Here is a 24325-nt window from a genome sequence, read left to right as displayed (position 1 = left end):
AATTCATTCTAGAAAGAACGACACATATTTATTTTATCCTTAGTAGAATGATTCATTTTGAACTATAAATTTTAAAAATCTTTCAATTTTTTTAAACTCAGTATCGAGTCAAATTATGTCACATAAAATGACACGCGAGGAGTATTAATTTTACATAACTAATGTACAATGTGTATAAATAGATTGCATTTAGAATAACACTTCATATTTTCTAACATGACAAGTTTGAAAATCAGCAAAAAGCATCACAAACATTTCAATAATCCTTTTCCATCCACCCCAAACTCACCATTCATATATGGAACTTTAATCTTGAATTCACATAAACTCCCTTCTCATCAGATCTACCCCATTGGCAAAGATTTTCAGTTAAATTGGTCATCAAAAAATGGAGGATTTTTATCAATTTCTCACAAATCTGAACCTACAAGGCCTATATGGTCCACCCTCCCTGGTGAGCCATTCATTTCTGCTGCCATTGCTGAAACTCAAGTGGAAGAAAGCAGAGGTTCATTCGTCGTAAAAGATAAACATGTACATTCTCTTTCAAGTAATCAGACAATTGACGATGTAAAGATCATAAATGAATCTGATAAAGATCAACTTTTTTCGTCGTATCCCCTGTTTCCTGTTTTAATGATCACAGGGAAGGTTTTCGGGGTAAGTAAACGAAAGAAGAAGGTCGGATTTTCGCGAAGAAAAGATTCGGAGAAGGAAAATTCAACTTGTGCAAGATATTGGATTCTGTTTGATCAGAAAGAATGTCATCAAGTTGGTTTCCAAGTGAGGATTGGGAAAACAGATTTACAACTTCCAAAAAGAGTTTCTCCAACAAGTTACAGGATTTTTTCTCTGAAATTTGGTCGAATTCGGAGACGTAGAGGTGGGTGGTTTGGAGGATTGAAAAAGTCTGTTACTGTTTCATCATTTGCTGAGGAGAAAATAGTGATGAAAAATAGTGAAGGAGTTGTTAATAATAGAATTTGTTTAACATATTCAAGTGAAAAAAATGAGAAAATATTTGGTTTTGGTGAGCAATTTTCTCATATGAATTTTAAAGGAAAGAGGGTCCCTATTTTTGTTCAAGAACAAGGGATTGGACGCGGCGATCAACCAATTACCTTTGCAGCCAATTTAGTTAGCTACAGGTACTCTCAAAGATGGAGTGTTTTACTTGCCAGTTGAGACGTCTGTTTATGTATTATACATTTCTTTTTATCGAACTACATGATATGAGTGTGCCAAGTTTTTAAAATCAAAAGACTGAAATAAGCTCTATTGTGTCATGTAGGGCAGGAGGTGATTGGAGTACAACTTATGCGCCTTCGCCATTCTACATGACATCGAAGATGAGGTCAATGTACTTGGAGGGTTATGATTATTCAGTGTTTGATCTAACGAAAGATGATAGAATTCAGATACAGGTGAGTTTCGACGATTTCTCTTTCTGATTTTGAATATTTTGAGTGTAACTCAAGCTTAAATATTGGTGGTGTAATTTCAGATAATGTTAACTAGGCCAACATTAACACAATACAACAGTCGTATCTGAATTATCTGCAGCACAAAACTTGTATTTTCTCTTAACACACAAGACGAGATCTTATCTCATTGTAATACCAAATGGAAAGAACATTAAGGCCTGAAGAAATAATCCAGCTACATGTTGTGTTAAAGCGGAAAATATGAACGAAAGGATGTACATTTTGTTCAAATGTGATACTCACTTGAGCTCTGATATCTTGTTGCAGTTACATGGGGACTCATTGGAAGGTCGGATACTACACGGAAACTCACCTACTGAACTCATTGAATGTTTCACACGAAGCATTGGTAGGCCTCCACTTCTTCCAGAGTGGATTATTTCTGGTGCAGTAGTGGGAATGCAAGGTGGAACGGACACTGTCCGCAGTATTTGGAATGAAATGCAAAGATATGACGTCCCAGTATCAGCGTTCTGGTTGCAGGTACACCAAGAGAAGATCATTTAATTGAAGGCATTAAAAAGATTTCAGGCCTCATAAAGAGTACTTAGATTGATTCAAAAATAGATGAGTTATTGAAGTTTGCAACATCTTTTTGTACACGCTTTTTTTTTCAGGATTGGGTAGGTCAGAGAGAGACAGTCATTGGATCACAACTTTGGTGGAACTGGGAAGCAGATGAAACGAGATACTCGGGATGGAAACAACTAATTCAAGACCTTAATAAGCAACATATCAAAGTGATGACATATTGCAATCCTTGTCTGGCTCCGGTATTCATCATAACTGTTAACTTATCGTTATTGTGTGGAACTCCTCATAGACAACCTTTACAAGTTTTTGTTCAAAAAAACTGCAGATGGATAAAAAGACAAACATAAGAAGACACCATTTTGAGGAGGCAAAGAAGTTGGATATCTTAGTAAAAGACAAGAATGGAGAACTGTATATGGTTCCCAATACAGCATTTGATGTAGGGATGCTGGATTTGACACATCCACGTACCGCTAATTGGTTCAAGCAGATTCTGCGAGAAATGGTAGATGATGGAGTACGAGGATGGATGGCAGATTTTGGCGAAGGCCTTCCTGTGGATGCCTGCTTGTATTCAGGTCCGCCAACAACATCATTTTCTTCTTCAACATTTGTGTCTAAGAAAGTACTAATATATAGTCCTTTTAATTATCTAGGTGAAGATCCAATTGCAGCGCATAACAGATATCCCGAATTATGGGCCAAAATCAACAGGGAATTCGTGGACGAATGGAAAAACACACATGTAGGTAAAGAGGGAGAAGATCCAGAGGATAGTTTAGTTTTCTTCATGAGGGCTGGTTATAGGGATACTCCTAAATGGGCAATGCTATTTTGGGAGGGAGACCAAATGGTAAGTTGGCAAAAAAATGATGGCATCAAGAGTGCAGTCGTTGGCTTGCTTAGCGGAGGACTTTCAGGATATGCTCTTAATCACAGTGACATTGGAGGCTACTGTGCAGTAAACTTACCATTACCATTTTTTAAGTATCAAAGAAGTGAAGAGCTTCTTTTGCGATGGATGGAATTGGCTGCCTTCACCACTGTGTTTCGGACACATGAAGTAAGATTCAGCACATCTCCCGGGCTCATATTTCCTACTTTCTCCATTTCAATTTGTATATCTCCTTTTCACTTTTAGTCCTTTTAAACAAGAATATTTCTCTTTTTTTACCAGCTCTTCGATTCCAACTTTTCACCTGACATGTTTAAGACAATAGGATTAGAGGGCATTATGGTACGGTTAGTTTGAGACCACAAGATTCAAAGTGTTTTTTACTTACTTAAACTCCGTGTCAAGTTAAAACCAGACAAACAAATTGAAACCGAGGGAATATTTCTTTTTCTTTTCGTTCTCATGCTCAAAAATTTGACATGTTCTGTCATTTTTGATCATTCATTCAGGGTAACAAGCCATCTTGCAACAGCCAGTTCTACTCTAACAATAGAACTCTTTCACATTTCGCACGTCTTGCAAAGGTCTACAAAGCATGGAAGTTTTACAGGATTCAACTAGTTAAGGTAACATATACACAATCTCTCTACAACTGTTTTCTCCAAACTAGAATTATAAACCAAAAAGATCTAAGAGTTATTACCTTCTTCTTTTTTTCGATTACTCAGGAAGCCTCTCAGAAAGGGCTACCAATTTGTCGACATCTCTTCCTTCACTATCCAGAAGATGAAGATGTACATAGCTTAACATATGAGCAATTTTTAGTTGGCACAGAGATTCTTGTGGTACCTGTGCTCGACAAAGGCAAGGAAACTGTTAAGGCCTATTTCCCGATAGGAGAAAGATTGTCATGGAAGCATATTTGGACAGGAAAATTGTATTCAACACATGGTTCTGAAGCTTGGGTGGAAGCACCAATTGGATATCCTGCAATTTTTGTTAAAGAAGGATCTTCTGTTGGAAAAACCTTCTTGGAAAAACTCCGCGAATACAACGTCTTATAATGTAACTGCTTACTAATGCCAGATGATGTACATTGTTTTAGGGGATTATAACCATGGAAATAGCATTTAGAATTCTTTCTTGTTCAACAGTTACATAGATGTGGTGATAATACATGTGCAAAATAGTAGTGATGAATTTGCTTAGTCCATTTGATTTTATATTAAAATTACTGAGAGATAATTACAAGAACATGTTTTAGTACATATAGTTGAAACTTTTGGTTGTTCTCTAATAAGTTTGTTGTAAATGTTAGTTGTATAAAGATTTTTTTTAATACTTCTTAAGGAATGTCCATATTATTAGGATCGAAATAATCAGATGTCATGTGAAAACTAGCAAAACAAATCTAGAAAGATTCTGAGTAAGAAGACAAACGAGAAATATATCAAAACAAACAAATATTTAACGTGGTTCGGTAAATTAACATATGTCCACAAGAGAAGATGAACAATTCGTTATATAAATATGAGAGTTCTATTCTTACTCAAGCTTGAAATCGAAGAAACAGGCCTACATTTGGTATTTTGAGCTCCAACCCACACCAATTATACATCAAATTTGGTGTGTGAATAGTGTTAACACTATTCATCACACCAATTCACTTATAAATTTTTAATTAAATATTATATAAATTGTATGTTTTAATTAAATCTCTTGTTTATTTAATTATTCTTTATTTAATAGTTTTTTAATATTAATTTTAAATATAAAATTCGCTTTTTTATAAATTAATTTTTCTATATGACTTTTTTTACAAAATTAATTTTTTTAAAATTACACTCTAAATTATATAAATTACAATTAACTTTGACAAAAATTAAAAATGCAAACATATAAATTTTTGAAGAAATAATATAATGTACTTAAAATATGATTGAAAAACATTCAACAAACTAGTAATTGATATACATCAAAATTGAAATACAAAATATATAGTAATTTAAAAAAATAATAATAACTTACAAAAATTACTATAATAAATTAATAATTTGATAGATTCAATCTGAATTCATCAATACTATTAAAATATGAATTGTGAAGGATAAAAAATTATTGTGGTTGTGGTTGTGGTTGCGGCTGCTGAAATTGATGTTTTGTTTTCCATTATTCGACTTTGTTCTTGTCGAACAAATTCACCAACATTTGGATTAGCAATACCATCCATATTTATTAATATAACTTTATTTTCTTCTTTAAATTCTCTAATTTTCAAAGATCTATGTTCATTATGACTACGTAATGCATTAATAGAGCATTTATGGGAGCACCATAGTGATCTTGAAAGTTGAATATTTATGTAGAATTTAAAATATTTTTTCAATTATGTAATGTTTATTTAATTGTATTTCATTAATGATTTCACTTGTATTTGTATTATTCATTATTATGTATAATATATAATATTTACTAGCAATTTATATTATTTAAAAAATTATGGTACACAATAATTTTATACTTCATTACACTATTATAAAAGGAAATAATATGAATTATATATGGTGAATGTTTTGGAAAGAATTTGTTTTATGAAATAAGAAATTATAAATGAAATAAGAAATAATAATATAATAATAAAAAGAGAGATTTTTTTGATGTAAAATTTGGTGAAGTAGGTTGGAGTTGATTAGACCAAATTTGATGTTAACATCAGATTTTATGTAAAATTTTGTGTTTGGGTTGGAGATGCCCTTATTATAATATAAGTGTCTTTGAAATTTCAAGCATAGATTTGGGGATTACTTATGCATTTTCCCTTCGATTTATCATACATTTGATTTGAGTTTTTATTTCTAAACATAATATCACATATTCTTTCTTAAATAACTATTTAAACTTTATTTTTCTATAATTTACTATTATATTTTGAGACATGAGAAGGACGACCATGACTATAAAGAAACCTACAACAAGCAATACAAATTGTACTAGGTGAAGGAATATTGATTGTATTGAAGTGTTAACCTAATAAGGGAATACATGGGAGATATATATAGGAGATATAGGAAGAAGTACTAATCCTAATAGGACTAGGATTAAGGAGTACTAATCCTAATAGGACTAGGATTAGTACACAGTAAATACTAATATTATTTAATACTATTTATTTAATACTATCTGTTATTATCCCCCCTCAAGCTGAGCTGAGCGAAGCGAACGAAAGCTTGGAACTGAGGTAATCGTGCTGTCGGCTCGGGAGAGGCTTGGTGAGAATATCAGCCGGTTGTTCTTCAGTGGGTACATACTGCACAGTCATGGTGCCGGCCTGAACTTCATCATGAACAAAGAGACAATCGATATCAACATGCTTCATTCTGGTGTGTAGGACAGAATCTTGGCCACACAGATGGATGATTTGTTGTCACAATAGAGAGCAGGAACAGTGTGAGTGGCGCGGAGTTCGCGAAGAATATATGTGACCCACATGGTCTCAGCAGCGAAAAGAGCAAGGGCGCGGTATTCAGCTTCAGTCGAGGACCGAGAGACCTTGGGTTGTTTTTTTGTACACCAGGAGATCAGGTTCGACCCCAAAAAACGAGAAACCCCGATGTATATTTTCTGTCATTTTTATCATTCGCCCAATCTGAATCTGAGAACCCCCGAAGCTCCAAGTCCCCGGGTCAAATGAGTAAACCACGACCAAAAGTGCCAAAAATGTACCTGAGAATGCGTTTTAGACAATGGTAATCATGTTCACTTGGTTGATGCATGCGCTGAGCAAATCGGTTGACAGCAAACTGGATGTCAGGACGGGTAATGGCCAGATACTGCAGAGCCCCAATGAGGCTGCGGAAGTGGGTGATATCGGCAAAGGGAGTGTCGGCTCCATTCGTAGACGAAGAGGCTGCCATCGGTGTTGGTTGACTGGTGCATTTTTCCAGTCCAGCTTTCTACAACAGATCTCGAGCATATTTTGAATGATGAAGAAACAAGCCGCTGCCTGTCCGAGAAACCTCCGTTCCCAGAAAATAATGTAACGGGCCAAGGTCCTTCATTTTGAAGGTAGTATGCATAGCTCGAGTGACATCCTGAATGAGAGCTGCAGTAGAGCCTGTAATAATGATATCATCTACATAGACAAGAAGAATGACTGTTCTGTGTGCTGAATGTCGAGTAAACAGACTTGTGTCGTGTACGCAACACGTGAAGCCGAGTCCCTGGAGGAACGTTTTCAGACGTGTGTACCAAGCACGGGGGGCTTGTTTGAGCCCATACAGAGACTTCTGGAGTTTGCAAACATGTTGAGGGAAGCGGGGATCAACATAGCCCGGTGGTTGTGTCATGTAGATAGTTTCATCAAGCATGCCATGAAGAAAAGCATTGGAAACATCCAACTGATTGATAAGCCAATTGTTGCGCACGACGAGTGACAGTACCAGGCGAATGGTTTCCTGCCGAATAACATGACTGAATGTCTCGGATTAATCAAGCCCATACTCTTGATTGTAGCCTTTAGCAACCAAACGAGCCTTGTACCTGGAAATACAGCCATCTGCATTGTGTTTAATTTTGTACACCCATTTACAGCTCACTGGGTGCCGCCGATGGGGCTTAGGTACAAGAACCCAAGTTTTCTGATCAGTCAAAGCCTTAAACTCGTCATCCATAGCATGACGCCAATAAGCATTTTTTGAGGCAACAAAGTAGGTTGTTGGTTCACTATCGGGAAGGGGTGTATTTGGTAGTATGGTAGCCTGAAAGGTTTTGGGTTTAAAGATACCGGCTTTGCCACGGGTTAACATGAGATGAGTATTGGAGGTGGCACGGGCGGTGGTGATTCGGGGGTGGCCGGGAAGGACCCAAAACGGATCGGGCTGGAGATGTTGTGGGTATGGGGTGGTTCGAGTTGGTTGTGAGTGTGGGTGGTGGCTGCGGGTGTATTGTGGGTGACGGTCGAAGGGGTGATGAGGGGTGGTTGGGTAGTGGGTGGAGGTGTAGGGGAAGGTGGTGAGAGACTCTGTGAGTATGTTGGAAAAAGGGGAAGGACGCCAATGAATGATGTATTTGTGGAGGAGGAAATAGACTCGTAGGGAAACTCATTTTCGACAAATTTGACATGACGAGATATGTAGACCTTATGAGTTTGTGGGTCAAGACAGCGATAACCCTTGGAGGTAGGATGATAGCCCAAAAAATACAAGGACGGGATCGGGGTTGTAATTTGTGAGTAATATGAGGGCGTAGCCATGGGTAGGCAAGACACCCAAAGACGCAGAGGTTGGTATAATTGGGAAGTTCTTGGTAAAGGAGTTGATAGGGTGATTTGTTGGAGAGGGTGTGGCTGGGTATTCTGTTAATGAGGTAGTTTGCGGTGGCTAGAGCTTCTACCCAAAAGGAGACAGGGAGATGAGATTGATGTAGAAGAGTAACCACCGTTTCAATGAGATGGCGATGCTTACGCTCAGCCACCCCATTCTGTTCGGGAGTGTATGGACAGGAGGTTTGATGTATAATTCCTAGGGATTGCAGAAACTGGCCAAAGATGTTATTTACATATTCCTTTCCATTGTCACTTCGAAAAAGTTTAACATGAGAATTGAATTGTGTTTTGACCATTTTTTCAAAAGTGACAAAGGTGGTGTATGCTTGTGATTTGTGTTTTAGTGGGTACAACCAAGTGTATTTTGTAAAATCATCCACAAAACAAATATAATAGCGAAAACCAGCAAATGAAGGAACAGCAGTAGGACCCCATAGGTCAGAATGAATAAGTTGAAAAGGTGCAGTTGTACGCTTCTCAGATAAAGTAAAAGGTAATTTATGAGATTTAACAATTGAACAGGAGTCACAATTGTTTACATGAATGGAAGAAAAACCTAATTGAGACATTAAAGAATTTATTATTTGAGTAGACGGGTGACCCAAACGACTGTGCCACAACAGACTGTGGCCATTAGCCGAAAGAGCCACCGGAGCCACAGGAACGCTTGCTAAAACTGAGTGGGCAGACGAACTTGTGCCAGGAAGAACGTACAGACCATGCTCACAGGGGCCCTGAAAAATCACCCTTTGGTAGTATTGTCTAGGATCTGATAATCATTAGAGGTGAACAAAAGTGAGCAATTATTGTCTTTTGTGAATTGGTGAACTGAAAGGAGATTGGTTTTAATGGAAGGGACGTGGGTAAGGTTACCTAGGTGAAAGATAGCGGTGGGGGTTTTAATGGTACCCATGCCAGTGTGAGAAATATTAATGGACTCACCGTTGCCAACAGTAATACCATTGGAGCCATGATATGGATTTGGAGCGTTAAGCTTGGATAGATCAGAAGTAACGTGCATGTTGGCCCCAGTATCCAACAGCCATTCAGAGGAGGGGCCGGCTTGAGATGCATAATTGGCACGGTTATCACTATTTCGGCTCTCCTCATACCGAAACCAGCAACGAACAGCGGTGTGTCCTGTTTTCTGACAGATTTGACAAGTTGGACGATCCCGCTCGTAAGTGCCCTGCCCGCCGCTGGAAGATGACTGTCCGCCGCTGCCGAAGGAGTGCAGGCTGTTGTTGCTGCCGTACTGCTGACCATCGTACGGCGGATGACTGCCCTGCCGACCGTCGCGCCCGTGGCCTCCGCTGTTTCTGCCGTAGCCGCCGCGACTCCCCTGCCGGCCGCCACCACGCCCCCCGCGATAGTTCTGGCTTGCGGTGAGGGCGGTGGCCGGCTCCATAACAGCGGCTTCTCGGAGAAGAAGTTTGCTCTCCAGATCCACGTTGATTTCTTCACTTTTTAGTCACGAGGAGAGAGTAGCCAGGTCAACGGGCGTTGGACTGATGCGAACCGCCTGTTTAATAGAGGAGTAAGCTGATAGGAGCCTCCGAACGACGCGCATAACAAGATCTTTTTCGGGAATGATTTCGTTCACGTTGTCGAGGGCTGTGATGATGGTGGAGACCTCGTCTAAATACTCCGCCATAGTTTTCGTGTCTTTGGTAATTGTGTGGAGACGATCACGCAATTGAAAAATATGAGAGTGGAAGATTGATGCATAGCGTGTTGCGAGGGCCGTCCATAGGGTTGAAGCAGTTGTGTAGGATCGGACGTGTTTCTGAACCGTGAGAGAGATGACCGCAATCAAACATAATCGGATCTGGCCATCCACGGCTTTCCAGGCGGCATGGGCCGGATTGGTTTTTTCTAATTTGTCCGTGGCGGTGATGACTGCCGGCGGCGGTTCTGTGCTTCCATCAACGTATTTGAGAAGGTAATTGGCCTCAAGGGCTGTAAGAACGGTGATTATCCTTGTAGGGTAATTTATGTCTGATATTTTCTTGGTAATCAGGGCATGAAGATGCCTGAGAAGGAGTTTAACGCCAGAAGGAAGTGAATCGAGAGGATCCACCTCGGTTGTCATGGCTGCCGCTGCCCAAGAGAAGAGAGGGAACGATCGGTGCCCTAAAGAGAGAAAAAAACCTAGAGAAAAGAAGATCTAGGTTTTCTGGCTCTTGATACCATGAAGGAATATTGATTGTATTGAAGTGTTAACCTAATAAGGGAATACATGGGAAATATATATAGGAGATATAGGAAGGAGTACTAATCCTAATAGGACTAGGATTAAGGAGTACTAATCCTAATAGGACTAGGATTAGTACACAGTAAATACTAATATTATTTAATACTATTTATTTAATACTATCTGTTATTACTAGGTACTTAGCCTTATCTTATTCCCTCATCAATAGCCTCTAAACATATGTAACAATGCGGCTCATTCTCTTTGTATCATTTTAATTTTATTATCTATTATAAATTTAAAATGCTTAATCATTATCAAACTTCATTAATATTTTGTGTTTTCTATTTGTTATTCAATGTTCACTATATTTTTACCTACCCTATTTTCAGCCCTCACAATTTAAAATCAAGTTAATTAGCTTTTTCAGTACAATTTTAAAAATGTTTCTAACTATAGAAATTATCTTTTTGATAATTTTAGAACTCAAATATTTTATTTTATTTTATTTTTAAACAGTATAATGCGATTTTTATTACTCTCATCATTCTTAGATACTTTTTTCTTTTTGGAAGTCAAATGATGAAAAATTTTGATAAAGTACCAACTAATTCTCAATACTACTATCCTGTTGTCTCAAACAAGAAGGGGGAGTTGATTTTTTTAAAGCAAATTATCTCTTTTTTTGAAATATTAATAAATTTCATGAACATACTATATTGACAAATATAAATTTTAAAATTATTTTCTATGTAATTGTAATTCAAAAATAAAAGATTATTGAAAGACTTACCAATTAAATCTGGACAAAAAACTTACAAACATAACTTATGCTTTGAAACTATATTTAATATCTTTCACTATAGACATAAATGACACAAATACTTTTAAGTATGAATCATCTCACCATAATAAAACAATTTAACAAATATTTATCATGCTAACAAACTATGTCTTCATCCAAATGTATTGTTATTATGTTATAAACAAATTTTTTTAATGAAATTTTGGTTGTGCGAGTTAGATATAGTATTTTAGTATTATTTATTAAACGAATTTATGACTTGGATTTATATATTAATAGCCCATTGAACTTGTCACTAAATTTCATTTCGATACTCAAACTATGGCTTGTTCCAATAGAGTATCTACAAATGATATAGTATTTCTATCGCACATTTTTTGTTCAAATTTTGAAAATAAAATATGTGCGCGTGATAACAAACGCCTATTGGATATTTATGTTAACCACATAAAATATGCCGTCCTATTTAGTTATCTACATCTACCCATTGGAACATGCTTGAGATTCATCATTTTTAATGCGAGTTGAATACATATAATCTAAGAAGATGACATATTTTATATATCACGACCCAAGGTATACCCTAGGATTAACATGTCGTATAGGACCCGGAGAGGCCCTATACAAGCCACTAAACATGCATAAACAAGATTATCAAAAACTAAGAGATTTAAAACAACTTTTCCAATCAAAGAGTTTATAAAACGAAGCAGAATTCTATATAGTCTCAGTAGTTATCTATTATATCAAGAGTGACCGGGACGTAACCTTAGCATCACGTGTAATATCTGAAAGTAAAATTGAAAGCGATAAAAGGTTTAATCCTCGAAACATGAGGAATCACCACTAGTAAGTATAATTAAGGTTACTCCTAGCCACGGGGGTGATAAACTGAAACGTCAAACCCTACATTAGTAACAATTTAGGCAAGAGTATGTGTTAGGACAAAAATGTACTAAGTATGATAGCAATGCATAGAGATAGAAATTATGCTAAAAAGGACCTCTATATGCTCATGCAAAGACCAAGTTAAAATTCATAAGAAAAAGGTTAGAAAACATCATAATAATTATGGTCAAATGCTAGTAAAACTTCTCCCTTTAAGACTTGGGAAACACTTCTTTAAGTAGCCTTCGTTAATCATAAGTGTGGAAATTAGTCTTAACCAGCATAGAGACAATGTGACCTATAACATAAAATTCAGCTTCTGACCAACACCGGAAAGGGTATAGCTTGAGGATTCACTAGCTAATGTCTATATAAGACAATCATTCTATAGTGGCATATATGTATGGGATAACGAGATTCCTACTACAAACCGTACATCTAGTTACGGGAGATCTTCAACTGGGAAATTCTAAGTTAAAATTAGGGACTTTAGGAACTCTATGGAGGAAAGAACTCCATAGACTATACCTTGATAACAAAAGCTTGAAATTAAAAGGGGATTAGGAGACTTGATCTGCAAACCCTAGCTTTCTTCCTCAAACTTCTAGAGAGAGTAATATTTGGGGAGGATGGACTTGTTCTTATTTTGTGAAATTTAAAAAAATGAATTAATTGAATGATTTTGAGGTTAAAACCCTTTATTTAGGGCTTTGGGTAAAGGGTAAAACAATATGGTATTCATTTAAAATAATTAGGAAAAAACTCAAAAGTCTCTGACTTTAAAACTGACTAACCATTCTCATGAGAGCCTTCACGGCTCTTCTAAGACACTATAGGTTGTTATGGCCGTCGTGGTCCTTGACCAATGGTTAGGGGAGAACCCCTAGTGTCCTAACCCTCTTTATTACCACATTAACGGTCTGTGAGCACCATAACGAGTTATGGTCCCCTTGGCGGCCCATCAAGGGCTCTGTGGAGGATCCCGTGTCCTAGTTTTGGGTTGGTGTCTTGTCTGCACAGCCTCTTTCCTAGCCTTCTTGATTCCTAGGCGTTATACTATCTCCCGTTTCGGAACATTCATTTCTGAATGAGATTTTAAACATAATAAGAAATGTAGGAACTTAAATCTAACAGCCCACATGCATGGAATCATATAAATGCACATGACAGAAGAGGAAACATCAACTCTAAGATAAATCATGTTAAAAACATCATTTATGGTCTATATGTAACTCATACTCAAATGCACATAACACGGAGAAATCAATCAACTAGCTCATTTTTCTCAAAAATCAAACTTTTTCATGAACATGTATAAATGAGGAAATCATAGAAATATCTAAGACATATGACACCAAAGGAGTAAACCATGAGAAACTAAATACCTCAAGATGGTTTAGATATGGAGGGAAAGATATGAATATAGCAGATACCATATCTCCCTCAGCCTCCCAAGTTGCACCCTCAACTAACTAATTCCTCCAAGAACTTTTACCAAAGCATTTTCTTTATTTCTTAACTTTCGAACTTGTCGGTCTAAAATCAAAACTGAAACTTCTTCATAAGAAAGGCTATCCTCCATGCTAAGACTCTCCAATGTCACTATAGATTTTGAATCACCAATACATTTCTTCAACTAGGAGACATGAAAACTGGATGTACTGATGTCAAAGTCATTAGGAAAATCAAGTTCATAAGCAACCTTACCAACACCCCTTAAAATTTGATATGGGTCTACATAACAGGGACTAAGCTTCCTTTTTTACCAAATGTCATTACACTTTTTATGGTTAAAATTTTCAGGTAGACCCTATCATTCACCTCAAACTCAAGATGTCATCTTCTAACATTGCCATAGGACTTTTGTCAACTTTGAGTGGTTTTCAACCTCTCTCAATTAATTTGAACTTTCTCAATGGCTTCATGAACCAACTCGGGACCTATCAAAGTAACTTCACCACTTCAAACTAACCTATGAGAGATCTACACCTCCTATCATATAGAGCCTCAAATAGAGTCATACCAATGCTGGAATGATAGTTATTGTTATATGCAAATTCAATCAAAGGCAAATGATCATCCCAATTACCCTTGAAGTTAATTACACATGATCACATCATATCCTCCAAAGTTTTGATAGTACGCTTTGCTTTCCTATTGGTTTACGAATGAAAGGTCTTACTAAGATTACCACGAGTACCAAAACCTTTTTAGAAAGATCTCCAAATCTGAGAAGTAAATTGAGTACCATGATTGGAAATAATGGATAAGGAAACTCCATGCAACCTAACTATTTTCCTAAAATACAACTTAGCATAGTCCTCTGCCGAATATTAAACTTTGACAAATGAGATGATTTTATCATTCAATCTACTATAGCCCAAATCAAGTCATGTTGTCCATGCAGGAGTACTGATGTCTTGGGACAGACCTCCCCGTTTCTAATACTCAAATTTCACTTGTTGACGATTAGAACACTTAGCCATAAATTTTGCAATATCCTTCTTCATCTCATTGCACCAATAGAGCTCACGAAAAATATCTTTTTTCATCCCATTGCACAAATAGAACTCACACACCCCTCCGGACAAATCTATGAATAACTCGGGTCAACTTCTTCTTACTATCATCTATATGAGCAACACTATCCAGTGACAGTAAACTAAGAACATCCGCCACCACGTGTACTTTACGATGTGATAAAAAACACTCATATCATAGTCATTTAGTAACTCAAGTCACGTCCTTTGAGAAGATTTAAATCATTTTGATTAAACACATATTGCAAACTTTTGTGGTCAGTACAGACATCAACATGAACACCATATATTTAAGTAATGCCTCCAAACTTTCAAAGCAAACACAATTGTCGCTAATTTCAAATCATGGGTAGGATAGTTCTTTTCGTGCACCTTAAGTTGCCTTGAGGCATAGGCAATGATTTTCCCATTTTGCATAAGGACACACGCTAACCTAGTTCTTAAAGCATCACAATAAAGAACAAACTATTCGGTTCCTTCCGATAAATTCAATACCAGAGTAGAAGTAAGTCTATGTTTTTCAATTCCTTCAAATTCTTCTCACAAGCTTCTGCCATAAGAATTTTGGCTTTCTTTTTTGGTCAATGTCAGGAAATGGAGAAGCAATTGATGAAAATCCTTCCACAAACTTCTATAGTAACGGGCTAAATCCAAGAAGCTTCTAATATCTTAAGGGGATAAAGGTCTAGGCCAACTCTTCGATTACCACATATGTCTTATTAGGATCTACCTCAATACCTTTTTTGAAAAAAATGTGACCCAGAAAAGCCACAAACTTCAACCAAAACTCACACTTACTAAACTTAGCAAAGAATTTTTTATCCTTGAGCACTTGCAATAAAATCCTTAAATGATCGGTATGTCCGTCTTCACTCCTTAACTGTGTGTGTGTGTGTGTGTATATATATATATTTATATATATATATATAAACACAATCACAAACATATCAAGGTATTACCTAAACACCCTACTCATCCAATCCATTAATATCGCCAAAGAATTAGTCAAAGTAAACGACATTATCAAAAACTCATAATGACCATATGAAGTTTGAAAAGTCGTCTTCGGAATGTCATCTTCCTTCACACTTAATTGGTGATTTTAGAACAGTAACTTGCCCCTTGAAGTTGATTGAACAAATCATATATTCTTAGAAGATGATATTTTTCTTAACTGTAACCTTGTTCAATTGCCGATAGTCAATACACATATGGAGCGAACCATCTTTCTTTGTAATAAACAAAACTTGAGCATCCCATAGAGACACTCGATCGGATGAAACCTTTATCCAACAAATCTTTCAATTGTTCTTTCAATTTCTTAAGTTCTGTCGAGGCCATTTAGTAAGGAAGAAAAGCGACATGTTGTGTATTTGGGAGAATGTCAATACCAAAGTTTATTTCCTTTTTTAGAGAAATATTGGGTAATCATCTGAAAGCACTTTCAGAAAACTCATTTACAACGGGGACCGACTCAAGATTAGGGGTTTTAAAATCCATGTCTCTCACTCTAACTAGATGGTATATGCAACCCTTAGAAATTATCTTTCTACCTTTAAGACAAGAAACAACCCTACCTTTCGGCATAGAAATTCCTTCTTCGCACTCTAAGATAGGCTCATTTGAAAACTAAAACTTGACTACACGTGTTTAACAATTAATAGACACATAACATAAATGCAACCAATCCATACCAAGAATGACAACAAAATCTAGCATATCAAGCTTTACAAGATCAACATGAGTGACTTTATGGGACAAAGAAAAGGGACACTTTCTATAGACCCTTTTAGCCACAGTAAAATCACTAACTAGAGTAAAGACAGAAAAGAGATGTAACAACATATCTGAAAGAATATCAAACCTCATATCCACATATGGCATAAAAAAGACAAGGTAGTACCTAGATCAAGCAAATCATAAACATCAAGATGAAAGACTTTCAACATATAGGTAACCACATCGGGAGAGCAATCTTGCTCTTGGTGAGTCTGGAGTGCATATAATTTGTTTTTCTTTAAAGAACTTGAACCTAAACCACCAGGAGGAGCATTCTTACTTCCTCTTCCCTTATTTGTAAGTATTGGTTAATCCCTTATCCTATTGTTGATCTTACCACAACCATAAGAACCGTCCATACCGGCTAAATATATGCTCTTATGCTTCTTCTACACTTAGCACAGTTAGATAATGAAGATTCACCACCATTTCCTCCTTAGGGTTTAGGTTTAGACACCTTATTTTTGTTGAATCTAAAAGGAGCATAGAGGAGCCTTGGACAGAATACCTTTGTCGGAACTTAGAACGACTATGTCCGTCGACATCGAATGTGGAAAGTTACCAACATCGGTTCTTGCCTTTTTTACTTCCCTGGTATTTTCTTAAGATTCTCCTCTTGAATTTGTTGAGTATGAACCATGAGACGAGAAATGTCCATATTATTGATATAGGCATGGTGACACAACATTTCTTTGCCACCATTTCCGATACACCCAAGACGAACTTACTCATTCTTTCCTTAGGATCAACAATCATAGTAAGAGCATACTTAGACAATTGTGTGAACTTCAAAACATATTCCTTCACACTTATATTTACTTAACGAAGGTTGATGAATCAAGAAAGTTTGCTTCCCTATTTCAAGGGAGAAAAACCTATCAAGGAAAGAAACCTTAAATTTTTCTCGATCAAGAGGACCCGTAACAACTGCCCTTCCTTCTTTCAATTGTTTGAACCAAATTTGATCAACACCTTTAAGTTGGTAAGCGGATAATTTCATCTTTTTCATCGACGTCACTCTCATGATCATCAACACTTTATATACGTATCAGTGAACTCTTGAGGATCTTCCTTAACCTTAGAACCATGAAATTTCGGAGGATTTATCCGAGTGAAGTCCCTCAATCTAGATGTCATCATACCCACATTTGGGTTCACGAGGGCCATAACCTCTCTATTGACTTTGTCGTCATGGCTTGAGCCAACACTAAAAAAGTAGCCCTAAACTCCGCATTATTCACTTGTTGGGCCAAAGGATCGGTCGGAACCTAAGGAGCTTGTAGAAGAGCTATATTCTCGTTCACATTCCTTCTAATATATGCTCTTCGAAGGGCCATTTCTTGAAAAGCATCGAATAGGGATTATGAGAGATACATTTTAGAGTTAAACTCTATTGCACTACTTTAGAGTTATGAAAGAAGTGTAAGTTACCTAATCATTTTATAGCTTCCTATTAATAAATGTGGCGCTCTTCACACTCATTAATAATAATATTTTCGACGTGGCTTATGAGACCTTTTAGGACATTTCTAAACTTTGTGCTCTGAATACCAAGTTTGTCACGACCTAAGGTACACCCTAGGAGTAACATAGCGTATAAAACCCCCAGAGGCCCTACCACTTAGCATGCAAAAACATGATTATCGAAAACCAAGAAATTTAAAACAACATTTCATATCAAAGAGTTATAAAATGAAATGGAAGTATACATAGTCTCAATAGCAATCTATTACATCAAGAGTGACTGGGACATAACCTTTGTATAACGTATAATATCTGAAAGTAAAGGTTGAAAACGATAATATGTTCGATCCTCGGAACATGAGGACTCACCACCACTAAGTATGATCAAGGTGACTCCTAGATACAAGGATTAGAAACTAGAACGGTGGACCCTACATTAGAGAACAATGTATGCAAGAAGATGCGTTAGTACAAATACCAAGTATGATAGTAATGCAAAGAGATATAAATCATGCTAAAAGTACCTTTTAATGCTCATGCAAAAACCAATTTAAAAACCACAAGAAAGAGGTTAGTAAACATCACAATAGTCATGGTCAAATGCAAGTAAAACTTCTCTTTTGAACACTTGGGAAACATTTCTTTAAGTAGCCTTAGTTCATCATTAATTTAGGAATTAGCCTTAACCGATAATGAGACCATGTAAGTCATGTAGGCCGAAAAGGCGTAGAAAATTATTTATAAAATAAGTTCAGGGGGTGATAGGACCTTAGTATAGTATAAGTGTGTCTCTGATATTTAGGCAATAGGTTATGGGATTACTTATGCATTTTCCATAAAACAATCAAATGAGTCAACATTGCAAGGAACTCATGGCATGGAAGAAAGCCCTAACTTCAATTGGGAAATTTAGGAACTCTATGGAGGAAAGAGCTTCATAGATGAAGATTATCATATATTGATGCCAAAAGCTTGAAACCAATGGGGTATTAGGAGACGATCTTGAAACCCCAACTTTCTTCTTCAAACTTCCAGAGAGAGAAATATTTGGGGAGTTCATGTTCTTCTTTTGGGAAATTGAAAGAATGAATTGATTTGGATGGTTTTTGGGGTAAAAACCTTCATATAGGGCTTTGGGTAAAGGGTTAAACGACATGGTATTGAATAAAAATAGTCAGCAAAAGATCCAAAAGTCCCTAACTTAAAAACCGACGGACCATTCTCACAAGAGCTTTCATGGCTCGTCTAAGGCACCATGGGCTGTTATGGCTGTCGTGGTCCTTGACCAGTGGCTAGGGGAGAACCCTACTCTCCTGACCCTCTTCACGGCCACCTTAACGGTTATATAGAAGATACTCAAAGTATCAAAGGAATAAATATTGTCTTATATAAAGTCATGACATCAGAAATGAAGTAAATTTTGTATTAAATTTTTAATTAAAAATACATAGTAGAACACTGTTTGATATTTTAGAACTTTCAATTAAAGTACTTAAAACTTATTATCTACTAATAAGATTTTTGGGAACAAAAACCAATGTATCGTATTTTAACAAATGGCTAACATTTTATTAATTTGATACCTTCACTCTTAGAGACTAAGATATATCTATGAAAGAAATAAAATTGCTCAAAGTAATAGTATATGTATAAGTGAAAGTCACAACAGTGGATATAAAGAAGAAATTTATCAATCTACAAAGAAGGGCTAGAAGGCTTTATTAGATAAACCTAAATACTCATGTATTTCTCTATGTTAAAATATTTAATAAGGCACCCCTATTTATAACACTAACAAACTAAACTAAGGGCCCGTTTGGATAGGCTTAATAAAAATAGCTTTAAAAAAGTATTTTTGAAAGTGCTGAAACTTATTTTTAAAATAAGCAGTTATGCGTTGGGATAAAATTGCTGAAGTTGTTATGCCAAACGTGAAAAGGGAAAAATGGAAGAAAGAGATGTTAGGGTTATATGGGTAATTTGGAGATTGTATAAAAACATTAACGGCAAAAAGATAAAAATGTGGTCTTTTGGCTTAAAATAAGTTTTTTTTTAACTTAAAATAAGTTATTTTGAGTATTGTCAAACAGTTAAATAAGTCAAAAACCAGCTTTTAAGTCAGTTTGACCAGCTTTTAAGCTGAGCCAAACAGGCTCTAAATTATGACTAAAAAATCTCATTAACAACAAAAAAGAAAAAAAAGGGAAAATCATTATTTATTTGTCAAAACAAAAACTGCACTCATTTGAATCCTTTTCCTCTTCTAAATCCTTTTCCCTTCTTAAAAATAAACTCATATGTTTTGTCAATAAAAATTTCTTTCATCTGCGAGAAAAGAAACTAGAAACCTATTAGAATGAGCAGCAACGTTCAGCAACAACGACTTCCAGCAACAAGCAACAACAAATCTGATGTAATGTACGGAATTATAGTATCAAGTGTGTATATGGATATCCTTTCCATTCTAGATGTTACTTTTCTGTTCTCTTTCCTCTGTTTATGTCTCTGTAGATTTGCAGATTATCATGTTTTTTGTGAGTTGTTGTTTTTCTGTGTTTCTGTTTCTATTGTAACCTAACAACATGGCTTTTCATCATTAATATGTGTTTTCTAGTTTGTGATCTCTATTATCAGATGATTGAAATTTATTGATTAATTAAACTAGAATTAGCACAAGAAAACTACTCTTCCAACTATCATTGTTCATTCATCTATGTTTGCTATATGTTTGCTAAGTCGTGGTTGTGATCTCTTATTTCTAATTAGTTGATTGAAATTTATTGATCGATTATACAAGAAGAGTAACAAAACTTACTTGAAGACATTCATTTTTAAAAGTTGTGACTGTCATATTTTGGATCAGCAATTCTTTTTCTTTGTCTAGATTTAAAGCGACATATTCTATTTTATGAATTAATAGTAATATATATGTTTTCACCATTAGCGAATATTATTGTCACTATGAGGCTCTCTTTTGCTAACATGTTTGTTAGATTTTTATATATACATTCTATCGGTAATGTCGTAGATATTACAATGGCGGCTAAACAATTGCCGTTAAATGTTATGATATTTAGCAGCAATTCAAATGGAAATTATAAGCCATAAAATATAGGTTAAGGGGAAAACTAAGATAAAATATAGGTTAAGGGGAAAACTAAGACATTTTTAGAACGGATATTGTAGCAATTAGTCACCTTAGTAAAAATTTCGTTAATACTACTACCTTTTAGCAATTATTTATTTTGATTTATCGACTAAAATAATGGACGCTAAATGACCACGAATAGCCGATATGAATATCCTTTAGTAGCCAACATAATTGCTGCAAACAATCGCCACTAAAAATAATACCTTTTACCGGCTATTTATTTAGATTTATCGACTAAATAAATACACGCTAAGAGACCATAGTTATCCGAATGAATTACTTTTAGCTGCCAAGACAATTGCTACAAACAATTGACATTAAATGTACTACCTTATAGCGGCTATTTATTTAGATTTATCGACTAAATTAATGGATGCTAAAAGACAATAGTTAGGCATTATGAATTTCCTTTAGCAGCCAACATAATTGCTGCAATAAATTGCCGTGAAATCTAATGGTTTGTAGCGGCAACTCATGCTACCGTTTACCAGCATTCCCCACAATGACCGCAAAAGCCTTTGCCGACCCCAACATTGCCGGCTAAAGTCCATTTGTCGGTTCAGAGTATTGTGGCAAATGTTATTGCCACTAAAGCCATATTTTATTGCCGCTAAAGGTCCTCGTGAGCTAAGCAACATGATCTTCCTAAGATCCTCAAGAGCAGGGATAAAGCTTTGATCAGCAACTGTTTCAGATACTTTTTAATTTGAGTTTTGATCGTTGTTACGACTCGATTCTAAAACTAAGTTTCAAAACATTTTCATAACTTGACTATTTAGATGAACGAGAGCTCGGATAAGGGTTCAAACAATCCTCTAAGAAAGGCTTTAAGCACGTTAGAGGATCCGCTAATATTTGGTTGACCGACAGATTTGAAACTTTGGATAACTTTAAAAGGAAAACTTTAGATTACTCTCACTTTTTTAAAAAGAAATAAGAAATATTTTGATACTTATACATTTATGTTATCACAAATAATAAATTAATTCGAATGTTTAAGTGCCAAAATGATAGACACAATCATTAAACGTGAATTTGAAAATTAAATACTAACTATGAAAAAATATGAATAATTTTCAAGTTAGTCTCGAAACTTAAGTTGTCAACTAAGAATTTGTTAAAGAAATATTGCATGATACTCTCCTTCCATACTCACAGATTCACTTTTGACTTAACATAGCTCTTAAGGAGCAATCAATACAATGTCGATTTTACTATATCATTTGGAATATAACAAATTCAATATTTTAAAAAGTGCATTGCAGAAAAATGGATTTTGAAATTTAAACACTTAAAAGTAAACGAGTAATGTAATTGTGAAAGAGTGACAAATCTAAAAATGGAAAAATTACTGGAATGAATGTTATTTAATAAATAATTACTGATTTTAGCGGTACTTTTTATTTATTATCATTTATAGCAATACTATATTTAATCTTCAATATGTATTAAAAGTGAATTAAATATGCAATATATATGTATGATTATTATTTATAAAAATATATATTATGCTTGTTTAGTAAGAAGTTGACACATTGTATTATAAGTGTATTATAATGTGTGATAAACCTATTATCCATTAGTAAAACTTATATTATATGTGCATAATAAATTGTTTTTTGCAATATGAATTAAAAATGAATTATACATGTATTAAAGGTGATCAATTGAAAAAAAAAATGTTATTACTATAAATGGTAAACATTTTTATTTATAATATATCTATGTAAATTTCTGAATAAAAGTTTCTCAAGATTCACCTAAGTTAGTTAAAAGAGTTAGCGATAATCATCATAAATTCACAAATAGAGTAAGGAGCTAAATAAAATGAAGAACTGGATAAAAAGGGCATTTCATGGCCCCTTTTCTGCTTCCTGCTGCTACTGCTGATCAGTTTCGTGTTTTAACTCACTTATGTCCTTGTATACTAGCATATACAGCTGTGTACATCATGTATACTGATGTATCTGTTCTATATTCAATGTATATTGATGTATACAACTTGATTTCTGGCTCCCTTTCATGAATTTCAGCTTCCTTTTCAACTACTTGGTCCATCCATTCTGATGAAGTTTACTCGATTAGACAGGGCTCAGGGTCTGTTTGGATTGACTTTTGGCTTATGACTTAAATTCAGAGCCTGTTTGGATTGACTTTTGGCTTATGACTTATAAGTTAAAAATCATAAGTTAAAATTTCTAACTTATGACTTTTGGCTTATTTTTGTTATTTTGACTTTGAAATAAGTGCTTTTTAACTTTACGCAAACACTTCAAAAGTGCTTAAAAGATATTTTAACTTAAAAGCATATAAAATAAGTCAATTCAAACAGACACTATGGCCTCCGTGGCCGATTCGAAATGCAAATGAGGGAACCATTTGAGTCCAAATTAGACTCCATGGGATTTAACATGCATCACAAAAAAGAACATACATATAAGAACTAGTTTGAAAACAATGTAAAATGCAAAAGTCAAAGAAGGGTTGAACTGTTACTGTGTTACTGCCGCTCATTAAGCCATAAATATTAAACAAAGCTACAAATCAATATATATTACATATATATAAATGAGGATCTTCATTCCGTTTGTGTGGCATGTCTTAATGATCAGAAAAATATTTATTTTTCAAAAAAAATTTTTAGGGCTTTTAAAAAAAATTTACGCAATGATATTATATATATATATATATATATATATATATATATATATAACTTCTAACCTTTTAATTTAATAATATATATATAACTCTTAACCTTTCATATTCATAATCTTCAAATTATTTAATGTAAAAAATTATAACTCCTAAATATTATATCTATAAAAATCCACTTTGAGACATGTATGATGGTCATTTTATTTTTATTTTCCTTATTCTTCATTTTTTGTTTCTTTGATTTATTAATTTTTTGGTCTTCTTTGATCTGATTTTTGGAGGAGAGGGATGTATAATGAAAAATGTTAGATATTTTGCATAGTTTGATTTTGTGAGATAAAATAATTTGACATATCTAATTATCATTATCACTTTTTTCTATTGTAATTATACATTTAATATTATTAGTTTGGATTGTTAATGATACAAATCATGATTTTTTTTATAGAAAAAATAATTTGTTCATTTTCTCTTTTGCTTCTCTTTGTACTTTTTTTAGTTTTTTTTTCTTATTCTTGTAGTTTCTAAAGACACTGATTGTTTTTATTCACATTGTAAATTTTAAAGAATTGAATTATGCTATGTTGAGAACATGATCCTTCTTCCTCTTCAA

At 35.0% G+C, this 24325-nt stretch overlaps 1 protein-coding gene across 1 annotated transcript; it reads left to right on the top strand.

The window, feature by feature from the left end:
* Positions 1-210: 210 nt before the first annotated feature.
* Positions 211-4254, top strand: LOC101246408 (uncharacterized). The gene is made up of 8 exons (XM_004235153.4): positions 211-1148; positions 1292-1424; positions 1752-1967; positions 2102-2257; positions 2344-2596; positions 2675-3081; positions 3423-3539; positions 3642-4254. Exons 1-8 carry the CDS (start codon positions 217-219, stop codon positions 3975-3977), a joined length of 2550 nt encoding a protein of 849 aa, XP_004235201.1. The 5' UTR covers positions 211-216; the 3' UTR covers positions 3978-4254.
* Positions 4255-24325: the final 20071 nt, after the last annotated feature.

The sequence above is a fragment of the Solanum lycopersicum genome, chromosome 3 (assembly GCF_036512215.1).
Source record: "Solanum lycopersicum chromosome 3, SLM_r2.1".
Taxonomy (NCBI): domain Eukaryota; kingdom Viridiplantae; phylum Streptophyta; class Magnoliopsida; order Solanales; family Solanaceae; genus Solanum; species Solanum lycopersicum.
Note: the sequence above shows the minus strand (reverse complement) of the source record. Positions and strands in the feature narration are given on the sequence as shown.